We start from the raw sequence: 20,559 nt of genomic DNA on the forward strand, positions 1-20,559 counted from the left end.
ACTAAAACCTATCTTATGTCCACAGATTAATTTTAATAAATAGTCAAGTAATTTCAAATATCTTATTTTGCATAATTTGCAAGTCATGACCATTCTTATAAAAATCAGAGATATCATTAAAAAAAATGTATCAAGACTGATTTTCATTTGTTTGTAACCCTTAAGTCAGAATGCAATTGTAATGTAGTATTGATGTAAGCTTATTTTCACAATTCACAACATAAATTAGCTCAGTGTAATTATATACTTGAACTTACATGATGAAAAGGCTTTTTAATAGGGTTATTTAAAAAAAAAAAAAAAAAACGGTCATCTTATGAAGGCATTCGCCTTCATAAGATGACCGTTTTTTTTTTGGAGACAAGATCACGTTATTCACATAAAATTGCTAAAAGCTGGCCTAGCTATATTGTCAATGTTGACATTTTTTGTTTTTTCCATTTTCTTTTTTTTTTCTGTTAACATTTTCCATTTCCATTTTCTGTTTTTTTAATTTTCTTGTTGAAATATTTTTATGGAATATTATTGAAATATTATAGACAATAAATGAAAGTAAATGATGCAAACCACATTTTTTAGTTTTGTCAAGTGCAAAACTGAAAAACTGGGGGGGGCATAGGTGCCATGTTAAAGATACCAAGCAATTTTATAAGGTTGGTTTTAATCCTTTTTTTTCCTCAAGTAAGCAAACAAACAAGTAAGTCAAGTTTGCGCCTGCACGTAGTGCATGTCTGAGGCAACTCATGGTAAAGGTGGAGTAAGATCCGATCACTTTCCTTAGTATTTTCCCCTAATGCAAAGCGCATCCCCTTGCGGAGATGTATGATGCTGTGCATTAAAGGCAAGTGCCACTACTCAGACCAGTTTCGACCTTTATTGAGGTCTCGTCAGCGGGAGCCAGACTTAAAAATACCAAGGATGAAGTAATGCAGAGCTTATAAATTTTATCTAAACAAGTTGCCACAAGGTGCTTTGACCTTATTAAATAAAAATCTCAGAATGAGAGTAAGATGGAGACAGTTTTTTACCTTGGATATATACTGTGTTAAAGATAAGGATTAAAACTTATCTTTTAAAATTGCTTGGTATCTTTAACACAGAATATACGCTATGTGGATGATATTTTCATATCGTCCACATAGCGTAGCCATATTTTTGGTTTTTTATGGTAATTCTTAAGAGCATTGTTTTCAAATTTTTCCATAAATAGGTTTGCTAATACTGGTGATAATGATGAATCCATGGTCAATCTTTCTTTTTGTTCCCAGATTCTGTCTTGAGGTGAAAAAAGTATTGTTTATACAATGTGGATGATATTTTCATCATATTCAATGGAACAACAGATGAACTTATCAATTTCAGAGATTATCTCAACAATTTGCACAACACCATAAAATTCACTTTAGAACAGGAAGAAAATAAAAAACTTCTTTTTCTGGATATTCTATTAGAAGTTAATGAAGAAAGTAAACTCTCCTTCTCAGTATATAGGAAGCCAACAAACACTGGAAGATTTCTAAATGCAACCTCACACCACCATCCTTCACAAAAAATAAGCTTAATTAAAACTCTTCGAGATATAGCATACAATATTATCTCCAGCACACAAAAAAGATGTAATGAAGAACTAAAATACTTAACACAAATCCTCCAACAGAATGGATATGAAACAAACACCATCAAGAGAATCCTTAAAATGCCTTCTACTAACAACACAATAAAACAGGATTACAAAAATGCAATCTCGCTTCCTTATATCAAAAATGTTACAGATAAGCTAGCCAAATTAATGAACAAACACAACATAAAAGTAGCCTTCCGATGGAAAAAATCTCAAGATTCCTACATCCACCAAAACCACCTCATCATCCTCTTAAAAAACCAGGAGTCTACAAAATCCATTGCTCTTGTGGGATTTGCTACGTAGGACAGACAGGAAGATCTGGAGAAATATGCATGGCTGAACACCAAAAAGACGTACAATACAAAAGAGAACAAAAAACCGGGTCTTGCTTTCCATACCACTTCCACTGGACACGATGTATTCTGGCAAAAAATGACGATGTCATACATAGAAAACAACAGTTATATAAGAAAATTTAAAGACGCTGCTAATATGCTAAAAAACCCAACCCAATGCAATAAAAATCAAGGTTTAATTCTCCATCAAGTATGGTCAGCTCTAATAAAAAATCTACCTCAATCTGAGCTTGGACTGTATGAATGAGAACAAGAAAACACGTGACTGGACGATGACACGTGTTTTCGTCAAACACGTGACATCGTTTTATATCTGCATTCTGTTATTTGAGTTTATGAATAGCCAGACGGTTATGATTTGTATTTATTAATTCTCTTGTTTAAACTTTAAGTTATACTATTTATCCCCTGAAGATGTAAATCCTACAATTTACGAAACTTGTCGGGAACTATTATTTCAGTATTTTGTATAACTGAATAATAAAAAATGTGGTGTAATCACCGAAATATATCTTTTGAACATATAAATTCCATCAACATAAACTTGGACCTTAAAAAAAGAAGCAGAGAGAGTCAACTGTTAGCTTTTGAAATGAAATACTTCAGGAAAATCAACAGAACATATTGGCCAGAACATAAGACTAATGCACAAGTACGGCAAGATTTAAATGTCTCTCGAAGGGATACAATTCTTTACATAGTTAAAAAGCATCAGCTCTGTTTGGTCTTATTGTGCGAATGGAACTGGACAGAATTCCTTGCCTGGTATTTGAGGGAACTATGAAGGGTACATGACCCAGGGGAAGACCAAGATTAACATGATTCAAAGTCCTTAGGACTGCACTGGACTTTCAAAGCTGTTGGAATATGAAAGTTTGCTTTGGACAGAGAACAGTGAAAGGCTCTTATCCACATGGGACTCATCCTGTCTTGAAGATGGAAGGGAATAATAATAATAAGAAGAATATATATAATGTCCCACTTGCTTGAGGTCGCATGGCAAGGATTAACAGACAGAGAATTTGTTGATATACTTTTTTGTATAGCTGGAGGTTTACGGTGCTTAGAAAATATTTCACATGGAAGGCTCTCATAGGGAATAGAGGTACAGTAGATGCTTACCACAGCAAACTAGTAGGGAGCCACTGGATAGTTTACTGTTGTGAATTTTCTCTAGCATTGTGCTTATGGGGGCTTTTCGATACTTTGTTTAGTAGTGAGCAAGTATGTTATAACAGTGTTTGCTGTAGCAATAGTCAGAAAATCTATGAAGGCATTTCTCAACTTAAAACTATTTTTGAAAAAAATCACAGATCTTCTCCTTATGATGATCAACACTTCATGCATTATAGAAATATGAATACATCTATTTGATGATTCACTTCCTGCACATGTTATATATGTTTCTTTTACAGAAACCTATTAAAGATAATTCAGTGATACATTGTAAATATAAAGTGTTGCCAAGAGGAATGGAAACTTTGAATGTGAGTAAAACACTTCACTAGTCAATTCTTCAGCATATTCTTCAATGCTTTGGAGACCCATCAGTTAATTAGTGCATAATCACGCTATTTCTTCACAGCTGAATTTTTCTCTCTTCACTATTTTCTTGCATCTTTTTTTTTATTATTTTATTTATATATACACATATTTACACATGCATTAACAGTGCTAATTAAGCAGTGTTGAGTTACATTTAATCATTAAACATTACATTATTAACCTATCCTGTGTCCAGAAGTTAATGTACAGTTACACTTTGAGTTACATAACATCCGATTTAAGTAAATTCGCAGTTACATAATAACGTTTGCGGCATTGCGCAGGTGCATCTTTGACAGCCTTATTGCAGTAGTAGATGCCTCGTGCGGTTAGCTCAGTCACTTATATGTAGAAAGTATTTTTAACTTGGGTATAGTTATGTTAAAGATACCAAGCAATTAGTGATCAGAGCTTGCTCCACCTTTACCACGAGTTGCCTTGGTCTTGCACTACCTGTAGGATCCGCTAGTCTTGCATAAATTGCAGGTGCAAACTTGACATTTTGTCTGTTTGCTTACTTGGGAAAAATGGAGTAAAAAACCAGGTGTAAAATTGCTTGGTATCTTTAACATAACTATACCCAAGTTAAAAATACTTTCTACATTTATATCTCCTCCTGAGATTTTTATTTAATAAGGTTATAACACCTTATGGTAACTTGTTTTGGTAAAATACTTACAAGCTCTGCATTACTAAATCTTAGTATTTCTAGCCTGGCTCCCACTGATGAGACCTCAATAAAGGTCGAAACCGGTCTGGGCAGTGGCCCCTTGCCTTTAATACAAAACATCATACATCCCCTTCTTGGAGATGTGTTTTGGCATTAAGGGTAAATATTAAGATTAGTGATCAGAGCTTGCTCCACCTTTACCACGAGTTGTCTTGGTCTTGCACTACCTGTAGGATCAGCTAGTCTTGCATAAATTGCAGGCGCAAACTTGACATTTTGTCTGTTTGCTTACTTGGGAAAAATGGAGTAAAAAACCAGGTGTAAAATTGCTTGGTATCTTTAACATAGCTCGGTCACTTGTCATCACTGATAGTTTCATCGTTTTTTTACTCTTAAAATGGAATGCAAATGCAAAACTGAATGTGCCGGTAATAAATCTAAGAAACAAAGGTCTGCATTACTTTAGAAGAAAAATTCAAAATAATTCGTGGAAAATTCTATCAACAATAGCTCGGGAAATAAATCAACCTATTTCGACATGAATACAATAATGAATGATAAAGTTTGCATTGTTGAAAGCACGAAAGGTGCAGTAGCATTAATGTTATTAATGCCATGTCTATCAAGTTTTTAACTTGATAGATATGGCATTAGCAAAATTAGAATCAATGGATATCTGAACACTGAGTGGTTTGAAAATGTTAGCGGCCGTATGTCTAGCTAGAAGTCCATCTATGAGGACAAGAAGCGTGTGACCACACAATCTACTCTAGACTGTTTGTGAGATGCTGTTCACAACAAAGTCAAGATGACAACTCAGATGACCCCGACTACCCTTAGCCTTCAACATCGAAAGGGGTAAAGCTTCCTGCAGAACATCATTCTTTAGAACAGCCAACTTAGCCATCACAAGACATTTTTTGTTTGAAAAGTGAATATTTCAGTTTGTTTTTATTTTCTTTTATATTATGTATTTTTCAGACTTTCATATTTACAGTATGTATGTTATTCAAATACAATTGATACATTTTTTTATAATTGAATTTTTTTTTAATCACCTCCAAAAATGAAACATATTAAAAATGGAAAATATCTGATTAATGGCAAAAAAGTTAATGTAAGACAGCAGTATGAGTAGCCATTGAACATTTTATTGTATGTATGTAATTTACAAATTCGACTTACGTAAAATTTGAGTTACGTAAAGATTTACAGAAGCATTACTTACGTAACTTGGGGTGTAGCTGTATAAAGAAACTGAACACATTTATATATTTTATTTTTATATCACTCCCACGGATGAGAGGGCCACAAGGCCTTTTAACAAATAAGTGTCTTGTGGACTGAGGTCAAGAGTAATGTAATCTGTTGATTATTTTGTCTTTATTTTTGATATATTTGATTCACTAACTTTTTTATTATGCTCTCTGGCTGAATTTGGTTCAGTGAAGCGACATACCTGCTGTATATGTTTATTCCCTAAATTAATTGATAAACATGAGCACTTAATGAATCTTTCCTAAGTATCTTGATTTCCTCAGCATTTCTTAAAATGTGAGTGATCAGTTTTTGAGTAGTAATTCATTATTGGCCTGATCAAATGTAGGGCATCATTGGTTGACCCCCCCCCCCCAACAAAAGTAAATTATCTTTTATTTAAATCTTCAGTCTGTTAATATTTATCAGTTTTTTTTTTTTTTCCCCAATATTATGATTTCGCTCTTATTTCATTCAGCTGAAATAGCCAAATTGCAAAAGTCCTAAATTCATTAATAGTACCCATCATCGTAGATGCTAAACTAAGATAGAGGGAAAAATCATTGTATAGAACCAGCATGTCTTTTGTTGGGGGTACTGAGTAAGGAAACTTATATTGTGTATTTTAAATACCATGTGCATATTGCAGACAGATACTAGTTTGATATCCAGTTTTTTCTGAGTTTGTAATTTTGTTTTTATTTTTCAGGCTGATAAGAAAGGACCAGATTTTTCAACAGTCTATCAATCTACAGCTCAGTTCATTAATGCTTCATTTGCACAGTTGGATGTAATATTACATCAAGATGCTATTTTAAATGTTATAGCTTTTTTTAATAACTTTACAGAACAATTGAGTTCCTTGCAAGAAAAAAAGCAACTAGCTATTAAAAAAACATCTGGAGATGACGTTAAAAGAGTAATACCGAAAGAATCACAATATCAGGAAGTGTCATTAGAAAAGAAAGATATATCAAAGCAAAAAATTGGTATGCGGTTATTATTTACTTAATCACTTATACTTTGTAATTATTTTTTTCTTAATCTCTATATTATTACATGATTTTATACATTTTCTAAAGAATACTTCACTTGGTTTTGATTTCTCCTTGTCAAGGAAAGACAAAAGTCTTTGTCTTTCCTTGACAAGATCTTAGATTATCTGATTTGAGGCTTATGGAGTAATGTAATAATCTTAAAGACAAAAGATCACTTGAAGTTACATTAAACTTCACAACATAATGCATATTTCATCTTTTAGGATAAAATTCATTTGTTTTCTTGTCTAAAATAAATCAGGCTTAAGATCTTACAAAGTTCAGAAATATGTTAATCCTTCATCCAGTCGTGCTCGAATTCAAACCACTATATTATCACTGTTCTCAACTGAACAAATTTACATTGCACTTTAGCTAATTTATTACTGATTCAAAAAAGAATCTTTCAAGTTTGTATTTACTGGGATGGAGCAATAGTTTTCATCCAACTGATGTCGTGCCAGTTATTATGGTTATTATGGACTGGGAGATCTGCTCACATCTGCCTACATGACCACAAAAAAATACATCTGCCACCACAACTATGGTCAATTAGGTCTAGCTGACCATACCTTGGATATCTTGCATAGAATTAGAGGGTAAAAACTATTTTGCTCCATCACAGTAAATACATACTTGAAAGATTCTTGTTAGAATCAGTAGAAGATTTTAAGAACCAGCTTAATCTTAATATATATGGTTGTGATAAATTTCCCAAGATTTGAAACTTTAATTCTTAGGTCTCCCACCCAACATCTAAGGCTAGGCAGCAGCAGCACTCATTGAGGGTGTCCCTTCATAAGATTTATTGTTTCACTTAGTGTTTCTTGTGTGTTTTTGTATTTTCTATTACAATTTTAATATTGTATTCATGAAGATGTCTTCAGGAATGTTCTGAAGAAATATTGAAACAATTAAACCTGCTTTGTTCTGTAGTTATTCCATTTAATTCTATTTTGATTATACTGAGAAATATAAGTCTGGAAATCAAGCAAAAAACTTCCCAAAACTATCTCTCTTAGTATTTAATAACAGGGTGATAACCTTTTTTTTCTGTATGTATATGACTTCTGCATTGATTTAACCATAGTATCTTCTTAGGCTGTCACTGATGCGGCTTCAGTAAAGGTCAAAACTGGTGATCCTTTCCATGATGTTTTTGCATTATGGAATAATAAGGCAATTGATGTGAAGTCAACAGTTTCTGTATACAGAGTATTCACGAAGTAACATTTATGCTCATGTTTACACTTGGGTACAGGATTAAAACAAGAATATAATTTCTTTTCAGTGAGTCTAGTTTGAGGATTTGAATGCAGATATGTTATCATGAAGTCCCTGTAGGTTTTTTTAATTGAATTTTCTTAGATTGATTGGTGTAATTTTAGTACATAATTGTAACTTTTAGTGGATTTATTGTGTTTAGTGCATTTAATAATATAATTGAAAATATATTGTTAATTTTAGATAGTCTTCAAAATGTCAAAATATCTCGAAACAAATCAGCGTCAAAAGCACGAGTTAATGTAGATGCTGGAGAGCAGGCCTGAGTCCCACTGAGTAGATGCATTGCAGCATTGTTGTTGATGACATCCATTTCTCATTCATTGGGGATAGGGTGAGCCCCCCCCCCCTAATTAGATATTTTTGGCAATTAATTGAGCCAGATTGCCATCTCTCTGCTGCCTCCCCTAAGGGCAAATATTTTATGTCTTTAGATATGTGTTCTCTGGACCTTTTTGCTTATTTTGAGAGATGAAATCTCTCAAAACAAGACTGGGTATGAGACTGGCTACTCACCTTTAATTGAAAAGCACTGATAAAAGTTTCTCGTATCATAGATGGGATTCAAACCAGGTCTTTTCAACCAAAGGGCTCCCTTGAAACCAGCTGAGCTACAGGGGCCCTGCTGGTTTCAAGACCTGAGATTTAAATGATGGCAACTTGACATTTGATATTATATAAAAAAGGAACAGAACAAGAAGAGGCAGGAAAAAGCAGTGAAGTAGGCAAGATAATAATGAATAATAATAACAATAAGGCAAGTCACTTAGAATATATATAAAAAGAAGTAATATGGTATGATGATTTGGTCATGAACTTTTAGCATGGCAACAGAGTCACTACATGAAGCTTCCTGGGAGCAAAAATTAAAGTTTTGACAAATGTAATAGAAGAAGAGAGAAGAAAAGTAAATGTGACAGTAGTGCTTATTAGAAGTAATGATTTGAGTAGTGATAAATATAGTATGAAAGAAGATATGAAAGATTTGCTAGAAGTGTAAAAGAAAAGTGAGAGAGTGAAAAGCATTAGCTTATTACTGCAATATGACAATACTGAGTTAAGAAAGAGGGCTAATAATAGCAAATGATTCAATGCACAGTCCATGCAGAATAAATGGTTGTATGTTTTTTGATGTGTAAAGTGAGTTTGATGGTAGAAAACATGCATAAGAGGGATGGTCTATACTTGAATATGGAATTGGCATCATGAACCTGGAGAAATTATTTACTAGGGGATGAGATCTAATGTGCAGAGTCAGGAAAACTAGATTCCTGAAAGGAATGTTGAGAATGTGTGTATGTAAGTTCAGCTATGGTATGTAAATATAATAATGATTATGAATGCTATCGAGCTAAGTATGAAGCTGATGAAGAGGTGGAAATGTATGCTTGGGGTGTAGACATTTTAAGTGTATCTGGGAATGGAAAAGAGAAAGTTGCCCAACCAGGACAAGCATACTGTTGATGTAATTATACAAAAAAGCCAGGAGGTAACTTGTTTTATCTTTTACATAAATTCCAGAAACTTCAGAACAAAGGGTTTGAGTTCATTGCCTTCGTGAATACATTTTAGCTTAAGATTAATGAAACTGAGATTAGTTTCATTAATGAAACCTAGCTCTTACAGTCACATGTAATAATTGGAATCAATTGATCAAGTATTTGGGTATAGTATTTTTAGGAAGGACAGAGGGGATAGAATATGAGTGGGAGGTGCTAATGATATATGATTGTTTGAGTCCAGTTAGGTTAGAAACTCCTGAAAACAATAATAATAATAATGTCCAGACACCAGACAGCCTTGTGACTTTACACCAGACAGCCTCGAGGCTGTCTGGTGTAAAGTCATGGCTAACAGGATGAAATATGTGGAGTCTTGCTATAGGCCTGGCAATTCAGCTGCTGGGGACAATTCAATGCTTTACCAAATTGCCCTTATAGATACAAAACGGTAATCAGTATGGTTGACCTACCTGAACATTAATTGGGTTGGAGAGAAATTTCACCATACTCATAATACAATTTAATGGAATAGCTACAGCAAAAATAGAAATAATTACACAGCAGGTTTAATTGTTTCAATATTATGGTTCTGTCACAGAAACACAGGAATACAATGTTAAAATTGTAATTACACACACAAAAACACACAAGAAACAATAAGTAGAAGAAATTATGTGATTATATGAAGACTCAAGTCCTATTAGGGGATGCCCTCTATAGGTATTGTTGACAAGCCTTAGATGTTAGGCAGGAGGCCTAAGAATTAAAGTTTCCCAAATGTAGCAAAGGATAACACAACTGTATTTATTAAGATTAGGCTGTTTTTTAAAATATGCTACTGATTCTAAAGAGAGTCAAGTTTGTATTTACTGTAATGAAGAACAATAGTTTTCTTCCATCTGATTCTGTGCAAGATATCTAAGGCATGGTCTGTTACATGTGATTGATGTGACATGTGAAAAATACACCCACCGCCACAACTATGGTGGCAGGTGTATTTTTTGTGTTCATCTAGGTGGGTGTTAGCAAATTTCTCAGTCTGACTGTAATATGATAAGTTGTAAGAACAAGGAACCGAGAGAGGAGGAAGTGAATAGGACAGCAGAGAAGGGAAGCCAGCTTCAATTGAGGTTTGATTTTGAAAGTAGTGCAGAGATTATATTTTTTAAAAAGTTCTGGCTATTTTTTTCTGAAGTGCTCCAGATATAGGGAATGGTAATTATTATTATTATTATGGGCAGTTCCAAGGAGTCCTTAGACTCATCGAGGGAGGCCCAACATCATGTCAAGAACAGCTATTCAACATTCACACAGTATCTATCATACTTCACCTTGAACTCATTTACAGTCATGGCACCCACAACAGACTCTGGCAGCTTATTCCACTCATTTACCACTCTCCAAGTAAAAAACCTAGCCCTTGCTAATCACACACTCTTACCAAGCTTCCATGGATGGCCCCTAGTCCTCCCACTACCAGTCCTATTCTCAAAAATATATTCTGAATTAATCTTATAGAAACCCTTCAGTAATTTGAATGTCTCAATCATATCACCCCTTTTCCGCCTGTCAACCAATTTCTGCAGCCCACAAATCTTCAACCTGTTCTCATAAGGTTCATTCCATAGTCCTGATATTATCTTGGTCACTTGTCTCTGGATCCTCTCAACCTCCTCCCCATCAAGAAGAAACCCTGCCGCCCATGTCTGGGCACCAGGGTTTCTTCAGTAGTCTAGATGTGGTCTTATCAAGGCTAGGCTCGATACAGAGGAACAATAACCTGTTTGTCTCTGCTCGTTAACACGTTCACTGCGACACTACTTCGGCATAGTCTGTTCCCGTATGCCGAGCAATTTCACTTTTACAAGGTCAGTACGGTAATCTCGTTGCCGGCGGTAAGCGTCATACGAGTATACTCATAGTTGGCTTGTGCAGAACATATACCTTCTATGAGAATACACAGTTTTGATGCTAGCTCCACAAGCCAAGCATTTTCACTTATTCAAGGTCAGTACAGTAATCTCGTTGCTGGCGGTAAGTGTCATATGAGTATACTCATAGTTGGCAGCGAACGTGTTAAACTGTTTTTCAGCAACCAAGTGATTTGATGAGCTGATTTTGCCACTTTTGCGATGTGTCCTCTAAACTTCAACTCTCTATCCACCAACACTCCCAAATCCCTGCTTTCATCAATCTCCTGGAGTACAGTTCCACCAATGTGATATACTGCTGCTTACATTTTTCCACATTAAATTGACATCCATTCTCCTTAGCTCAGTCCTCCAAACTATCCAAATCATCCTGTAAAATTTTGACATCCTCAGCATTCAGTATTGCTCTACCCAATTTTGCATCATCTGCAAACAGATGCACAATTCCTCTCAGATCCTTTCCTATATCGTTAATGAACAAATTAAACAGTAGTGGTCCAATAACAGACCCCTGCGGTGCACCACTAGTCACAGGCCGTCTTTGGGACTCTACTCCTGAATAAACCACTCTCTGATATCTCTCCATCAACCACCCTCCTATCCATCTTAGCAACCCTATATCCATTCTCATATGCTGCAGTTCACTGATTAGAATTCCATCCTCTCAAAGGCTTTAGCAAGGTCCAGTAGAATCACTGTAAACCCATTACCCTTATCCAGTTCAACCGTCACTGTGTTATAGAACGTGAGCAAGTTACCGAGGCATGATCTACCCTTCACAAAAACCATGCTGTCCCCCATACAGTATCCCATTTTCACCTATCCAATCTTGTATTTTCTTCTTAACTATTTTCTCCAAGACCTTGGCAACAATTCCTGATATGCTGATCGGCCAGTAATTTTCAACAGCAGTCTTGGAACCACCTTTATGCAGTGGAACTATTTTCCCCTCTTTCCATTCCCCTTGGGACTAACCCAGACCCGAAACTCAAATTAAACAAAATGGTCAAAGGCACTGACAATTCTTTAGCTGCTTCTCGTACGACATGAGCTGGTATACCATCCAGTCCCACAGATGAATTGACATTGAGGTTTTGTAATAGACTATTCGCCTCCACTTCATTCACCACAATTCCCGTATAAGCTGTTGGTTCTTCCATTTCTACAATGTCACCACCTGGATGATATACTCTTGCAAAGTGCTCACTCAGTAATTCTACTATATCAACTGATTTGGTTACCTCCCTACCATTGGCATTCTTTAAAATCAATCTGCTGTATACATTTTTTCTTTTACTTGCAACATATCAAAAAAACTGTTTGGGATTCTCTTAGCCTGCATCGCTAATGTTCTTTCATAATCCGCTTTTGTTTTTGTTACCACACTTGTTATACTTCTGGCCTGGGCTTTATACCATTCATGTGTCTGCAGGTCACCTTTCTCCTTAAATTCCCTCCACAGTTGTTTCTTTTTTTGCAGCTCAAGCTTAATGGTGTTATTCATCCATTTACCCCTTAACGTACCAATTAAAAATCAGACAGTGGTCGTTTTTCTGCCAATTTTGTGGGCGAGTTTTGGGCAAGGGTGATTTGCTGGATCAAATTCATCATTATTTGAATTATTTGAAAAATAATGATGAATTTGTGCAAATGCAAAAGAAATAGGCCGATACACGCCATTGGCAACTTTTCTCGGCTGAAAGGAAATAGGCACAAGATTGTCTAGCGTCTATATTCAGTTGTTTTTGTGTGTGAAACCAAAATTCAAAATCAATTTTGGTGCAATAAACAAAAGATGTTTCACAGACATCTTTGTATGTTAAGGGGTTAAATCACTACTTGATTTATTATTCAGACTCTAGGTATACAGTCAGCCATTGCCTCCTGCAAACACTTCTTAACCGCCTCCCATGCACTATCAACATCCAGCCCTTGCAGTTTTACATGCCATGGCACTGAACCAATCAAGCTCCTAAGCTTGTCATACTTACCAGCCCGATAATTCTACATGCACCCTGTCTTAATTGTAAATTCCACACCTTTAGCCACCTCCCAAGTCAAGACCCTATGATCACTCTCACCATTTGGTGGCAATGTGGTCATATTCGTTACAGTCAAATCCTCAGATGCAATTACTAGGTCAAGCACTCTCTGACCCCTAGTATTTTCCATTACATGCTGTCGCAGATAGTTATCCCTTAATAACCGCATAAAATCCAATTCCTTCCTCCCATGTGTCCTCTCCTCCTTCCAATCAATGTTACCATAGTTAAAATCTCCCATAATAATCACCTTCCTTCCACTCATTTCTTCTATTTGCTTATGCATGCTATCTCCACCATCTATTCCATCACCTGGTCTATAGTAGCACCCAATTGTTTATTTTGTTCAGCTAGCCTCAATCTCACACCAAATAGCCTCAAATGTGCTCTTTTCTCTATCCTGCAATTCAACTTCTATTCTCCTTGGCTGCAGTTCATCAGCTATCATCAATAATACTTCTCTCCCAATTTTATACTCTCTGTCACTCCTGAACACACTATACCCCGAACATTCAATCCCACTAGCTATATCATCTTCAGTCAGCCATGTTTCACTAATGCCAATAACCTGTGGTCTGGAAGTGCCAACCAAGGGCAAAAATTCTTTCTTCTTGTTCCTAATACTCCGAGCATTAGCATACATGAATTGCAGAAGCCTGTTAGTCCCATCCCTACCTTGATGCCTTATACTAACTATCCCATTCTGATTTATTGTCCTTATTCGCTCGGGCATATTATACTCATTCATGATTTTGAGTATGAATGAGTATAATATTCAATGGTGTATGAATAACACCATTCATACACTCAACTGCCTCCCTAAGGTATGCATATCTACTTCCCACCCCTTCAATAAATCTAGTTTCCCTGATTCTGCACATCCACTTCAATCAACAACACTTTTTCAAGTCTCCTTACACCGAATCCATTGAAATGCAAACCATCCATCTTATATAGATCCTTTCTCCCATAGAACTTGCTCCACACGTCCACAAATTCCACACCACTCATCCTGCATAATCCGCGCATAAAGTTATTAGTAATTATGGCCCTCCTTCTAAACTCTTCACTGTCATACCGCAGTAACAGACTAACCATCCTAATTCTCTCACTCTGCTCTTTTGCTACCTCAAAAATTCCTTCAGGTCCTCTATCATATCCATTTTATCTCCTTTCAATTCATTCGTCCCTGCCACCACTATCATTTCTTTCATCCTTTGCTTTTGCTCCCTAATAGACTCACTTACGTCCTTAATGGTCGCACCAGGTTGATACGATTTTGTCAAACTCTCAATCGTACTAACGAATCTCCATACTGCACTTGCTCCTTCATTTTGTTTACGTTCACAATCATACTCTTATTTTTCTTATCATACTTTTTTTTTATTGGCTAGTACACTCAGTAGACATTTGTGCATACGCTCCAGCTGCCGCTTTGCCCTATGTATTGCTCCGCTCAACCATGCGATCTCACTCATTGCATCTATCGCATATTTTTTATTATCTGTTAAACCATTAATTTGCTCTGTATTATTACCTTCATTCTCACTTTCAACGCCACCCTCACAGCTCTCTGGTACAACCTCACAATTTCTTATCATATCGCTATTTTCTACATTCTGACATTCACCAAAAATATTGGTACGATTTTGGTAAAGACTACTGTAATTGCATTACTGTAGTCTGTGTGTTGAGAGGGATGTGAGGAGGTGGAAGAGACAGATAATTTGCAGATCTTTTTGCATTGCAAACCAGGACAGGAAGGTATGGTGAACAAAGGCATACTCCACTATAAGGGAAGCTTAGGCAAAACAGAAATTGTAGGCTCTGTTGACAAGGGTTTGATGACACTATATTTTTTGAGGAGGAGGATGATGGGAAAATATATGTATCTACCTTTGTGGATGGGTTTTCTGTAAACTGCAAAGGATAGGGTTCCACCATTGGACAGATGTGTGATTAGAGTATCTAAAAAAGACGAGATGTTATTTTCTTTATCAATAATGAACTGGATTCTGGGATACTGACTGTTGAGATGGAGGAGGAAAGAGTCTACTGTGTCTGAGCCATGATGCCCAAATTTTACTCTCTTCTAAAGTTCTCTGCGTCTACAGAAACACCAGCTTTGCTTAGCTTCCTGAGCAAATCCTGCTACTGATGCTTAATTATCTACTATTAATACAGTCATTAGCTCTCTTCAAGTTTGAACTCTTCTCTATTCTCATTCCTGAACGTTGGAGTATTCTGTTTGATATTTCTTAGATATCTGTCCATAAAGAATTTCAGAAGATAAAAAATAAACATATTAAAAAAGTTATATTTCTTTTCAGGTGCAAAGTCAGCCGCTACAGGTTGTCATTAATCTGTTGTCAAAAAGACTCGATGAAACAGTTGTTTGTGTGCTTAGCCTTGGTTACAATTTGTAGTAGTGCCTTGGAAGGTTCATCTAGGTTCAGCACCCCCACAATCCAATTCACTATTGAAAAAGAAAATAACATTTCTTTGTTTGTTTGTTTTGTTTAGATATTCTAATCACACATCTGTCCAAAGGTGACACCCTTTCTTTTGTAGTTTACAGAAAACCCAACCACACAGGTAGATAAATATATATATTTTCCCATCCTCCTTGAGGTTCTTGGTTTAGAAATCATGTGGCATATAGAGTATTGTATGTGCAACTTACCTTCTAATGTTGCCAACAACATCAGACTCAACGTAGCTATTATGTGCCCACACCTCATAGAACCGAGTCTGGCAATGTGCCAAGAATAATTAATTCATGCCGAAGGCCTTCTTAGCTCAGTCGGTATTGTCAGAAAGACCTGGATTCGTTTACCATCCATGAAACGAGGTACCTTTATCAGATCTTTTTGACTAAAGGTAAGTTAGCTGGTTTCATACAGAGGCAGAGGGTTTTTCTCTCAGAAACTCAGGTTTTTTCGTCTCTCAAAATAGGCAAACTGGTCCCACGAGCACACGCACAAGACATAAATACTTACTTTAAGGCAAGGAAGGCAATGGGAAATCATCTTGTTCCATAATCATTATTCCCTACTAAAGTAGAATATTGCTATCCCACCAACCATAAGGTTGAGGAGAGAAGAACAAGTTGCAATACTAAGAACAAGAAAAAGTTGCAATCATTTAAATATTTCATCTTCAGTGCCAGACCCAACAAGATATCAAGTTAAATCAATAGGGAAATCATATATTTTCCAAATATAAGTTGAAAAAGGTACATCACGTTATTATTAAATAACGTGATGTACTCTGCTTGTGAGAGAGAGAGTTGTGGAAACTTCTTCCAGTTATCATAAACCTCCAGGAAGTTAAGGATCTCACTGAAGGAAGCCATAACCCATCCCATACAAGATGTCACACTTTCTCTTAAACACGTTAACTGTTAAAACAAGCATACTGTTCATTCTCAATGAGAGAAAATCCTAGCTCTATTTTTTTAAATACCCACAAACCTAACTCCACAGATGTCCCTTGTCATCTCAACACTTTCCATATAAATAAAAAAATTTAACACCCTTTCAGAAGTTTATAAACTCTTACACATCACCCAACTTTCTCATGTTTAACAGCATATGCACTCTGCATATTCTCAATTAGTCCTTTATCTACATTCCATAATCTCAATATCATCTTTGTAACTCTTTTTGCACCCTTTCCACAACTTCTTTATACCCTTGAAACCTGGATGATTTAATCTCCCAGATTCTGTACACAGTAGTCCATTGCAGGCATATCAAGGCTTTTTAAAGAGGCAACAATAATTTGCAAAGATAAAGTGCCTTATCATTTTCAACATCCCATCTTTCTTCTGGGTTGTATTTGCACTTTTTGCTGTGTGATCTTTGAGCTTCAAATTCTTATCCACAATAACTGCGAGATCACTATCTTCATTAGTTTCTCTAAGCGTAATCCAACCAATATACTATTGGAAATCACATCATGCCAAAATGCATAACTTTACACTTACTAACATTGAATTGAGAGCTATTATTCTTTGTCCATAGTTTGAGTCTATTCTTTTTTTATATACTGATCCCATACATTAGAGGTTGAAGGACCTATAAGCACATCAGTGTCACAAGTAGGGTGCAAGTGAGAACTGTGATAGAAGTTTGTTGACATTTTTTTTTGAAGAGTTGCAGGTTGTAGTTGTTTGGGAATACCTCTTTCAGAAAGCTATTCCAGTAGACAGAGGATGGAATAAACGAGGAGAAGCAGGTATGATGCTTCACAGTGAAGGTGTGTGTGGGCAGCTGCTGCTCTTGTATAAACAGGTGCAACAGAAAGTGGAGGAATGATGGTTGCCAGTTCAGTGGAGCAATGATTGTTGAAGTACTTGTAGAACAGACAGTGCCAAAACATTGAATCTGTGTGATAGAAGATTATGAATTCCATAATCACTTCCAGATTTGTGTATTTCATGCCCATGAGGATCACAAAGTGTATAGAGATCACAAAGCGCATAGTGTATTTCACTTGGCTTAAAGCCAGCAATGCTAAGCAGTAAAATACAGCAAATATCCTCTCAATAATAGATTAACTCAGATATCATATTTTCACTGGTATTTGGTTTCATCACTGTGCACATGTGATAAAATCAAAAGCATATATAAGCATAGCAAGGCACAAGTTCAAAACTCCCAAAATCTAGTTTTTTCATTTGACTGCTGAATTTGCATTTTTGAAGAGGAAACTATAGATTTGTCAGAGCAAAATGAAGATTTTATCTTATTATCTTAAGGAAGAGATTGTATATAGTATAACAGAGCAGTCATGACCAGTGGAGCACTGAATTCCTGGCTAAGAGGGGCATACCCAACATAAATTAACTGATTTAATTCACATGCATTACTTGCCTTCCAGCAGTAAAAGGATTGGGAGGGGGTCCTTGGTATTAGAAAGTGGTAAATGGGTGGGAGAGGGAATCTGCCAGATTTAAGGTGACCAGTGGTGTATCCCATCTCCCGGGAGGATCAGTCCTTTGATTACTGTTGTTTAATCTATACGTCAATGCTGGGACAGACCTGACAGAAGATGTTCAATTTGTTGCTGATGATTCAAAGATAGGCAGGGCAATGGGATGCTACTGATATACCGCACTTACAAATTGATTTGAATGTCAATCACATATCCAGCCTATTCTAAAAATGGAGATAGAAGTCTGTCATCAACCCACCAACCAATGCCATCATTTCAGTCTTCTCCAAAACACTGGAGAACATCATCAATAGCCAACTTCTCTAATACCTGGAGGCCAATCAGTTAATCACCGACCACCAATATGGATTCCACCATTCAAGATCCACTACTGACCACTTAGCTTACATCACCCATGCCTGAACAGGTGCAATGGAATGGTTCAGTGAAAATTTTCTCTCCTTAAACCATCAAGGACTGCTAAATAAATTTCCATCCTTTGGTCTACTTCCCACCTTCTGTAACTGGGTTGCTAACTTAATCTGGTCATTCACTGTATTTCATGGTGGATGACTTCCAGTCTTCAAGCTTCACAACCGATGCAGGAGTACTTCAGGGATATCTTATCTAATCTTTCTCCTGTACGTAAATGACCTACTCTCAATCACCACAAATTCTGTTCACTGCTTTACAGATGACAGTACTCTCCATTCATCCTACTCATTTGACAAACCATGCAGTGCACAGACATCCTGGGTATCCAGGTCATCTACAACCAGCACTTTAAACACTGATCTGCATACTCTCCTTCAACAAAGAAACAACAATCTGGTCACCTTCAATGCCACCCAAACACGGCCTTGCCTTTTCTTTCACTAAAGAGATCTCAGCTCACATTACCTTACCCCAAACAATGCACAAATCACCAGATGTGATCAGATATCTCTCCTAGCATAAATACATCATATCAATAGCTTACTCAATATCCAAAAAAAAAACTAGGCATCCTTTTTCATTTGTGATGCTGTTTTACACCCAAGCAGATATGCCTAAAACTTCTTTAAAAATTCTTGATGCTGTCCAGAGGAGAGGAATTTAGTTTATAGATGATTTCCCTCTTACAGATTCACCATAAGTGAATTCACTTATAGATTACTTAATATCCTGCAATCTATTATTGCTATTGAAAAAAGTCCATTGATGTTTTAGAGCAGGAAGAAAACCATTTATTTGGATACTAGCAATGTGGTATACTTAGAATTATTGAAAACAAAACAAAACAGTCAAAGAGGTTTACAGTTTGCATTTGAATTAAAAAAATGAGTGTAGTTTTTGTGTATGGGTTATGTGGTGGTGGTGTTGTGTGTGTGTAGGGGGGGGGGATGGAATCCACTTTGGATTGAATCGGATAAAACTGAATTAATAATATTACTGTACTTTAGGCTTTCCGAATTATTTCTTTATTAAGTTTTTCTTAAAATTTAATCTTAACTATAAATTCATTACTGCACTGAACTATCACTGGAAATACTACTTATTACAGCAAATTGTCACAGTTCTAGACACTCCTATAACAGAAGTTCTATTTTAAGGATATTCACTGTTACAGACTTTCTGCTATTATATATGCTTTTGGTGCTCATGTGTTCACTGTGATGGCTGTTTTTCATTCGATGTGCATTTATTATTTTTTTGATATGGTTTTATGCATATTCAAAAAAAAACAAAAAAACAAAAACTGGCCCATTCATATAGAGTTACTTATAGATAAAATTTATTCTATTCTTTTTAATAGCAGTTTCTAAGAAAAAGAAAGCAGATACAGTAATTGACGTCAAGATTCAAGCAAGCTTGCAGTCATTTGGAATATTAATCTGTAATGCAAAGGCCAAAATAACAGATATTAGAATTAAAGGTATTTTGTGAAAATATCAGCAGTATTATGAAAATTTTGTTTTTAATATGTGTATGTTGTTGTATAGTGCCTTTCTATCTCATACCTGAATTAATTACTGGTTTCAGAACTAATTATTGAGTTTGCTCATCCATTAATTCTAAAAACAGATATTGTGTTTCAAACATTTCCATGGAAATATGTCAATTTTCTTGAATTCTTCAGTTTTACTGCACTACTACTCTCTGGTCTATGCTTTTCTACTAATGACTACTTATATATATATATATAACATCCCAACAGTTTTCAAACTATTTACTTCATTAACTAGTGGAATATTTTTTAGCATCATTCACATAATTTCTTAATTATGTGGTTGGCATTGCTATTTATAATTATTTGCTATTTTCATTTCTTGGTTTTGCTGAAGCTCTAGAAAACAAAACAAAAAAAAAAAATAAATAAATAAACCATCAGTC

At 35.7% G+C, this 20,559-nt stretch overlaps 2 protein-coding genes across 2 annotated transcripts in view; both read left to right on the forward strand.

Annotated features, from left to right (window-relative positions):
- LOC150100291 (intermembrane lipid transfer protein VPS13A-like) overlaps nt 1–6,464 on the forward strand; it is a 254,905-nt gene extending 248,441 nt beyond the window's left edge. The window contains exon 16 of the mRNA XM_090402628.1: nt 6,162–6,464. Within this exon, the coding sequence (XP_090258754.1) occupies nt 6,162–6,464 (303 nt within the window). The remainder of the gene's footprint in view (nt 1–6,161) is intronic.
- A 2,620-nt stretch (nt 6,465–9,084) lies between these two features.
- The window catches only part of LOC150100292 (intermembrane lipid transfer protein VPS13C-like), a 171,317-nt gene continuing 159,842 nt past the window's right edge, over nt 9,085–20,559 (forward strand). Inside the window, exons 1-2 of the mRNA XM_090402629.1 lie at nt 9,085–9,232; nt 19,982–20,101. Coding sequence (XP_090258755.1) covers nt 9,085–9,232; nt 19,982–20,101 — 268 coding nt within the window. The remainder of the gene's footprint in view (nt 9,233–19,981; nt 20,102–20,559) is intronic.

This window comes from Typopeltis vanoorti, chromosome 13, assembly GCF_054136105.1.
Source record: "Typopeltis vanoorti isolate ZY-2024b chromosome 13, IOZ_Tvanoo_1.0, whole genome shotgun sequence".
In the NCBI taxonomy this organism is placed as follows: Eukaryota; Metazoa; Arthropoda; class Arachnida; order Uropygi; family Thelyphonidae; genus Typopeltis; species Typopeltis vanoorti.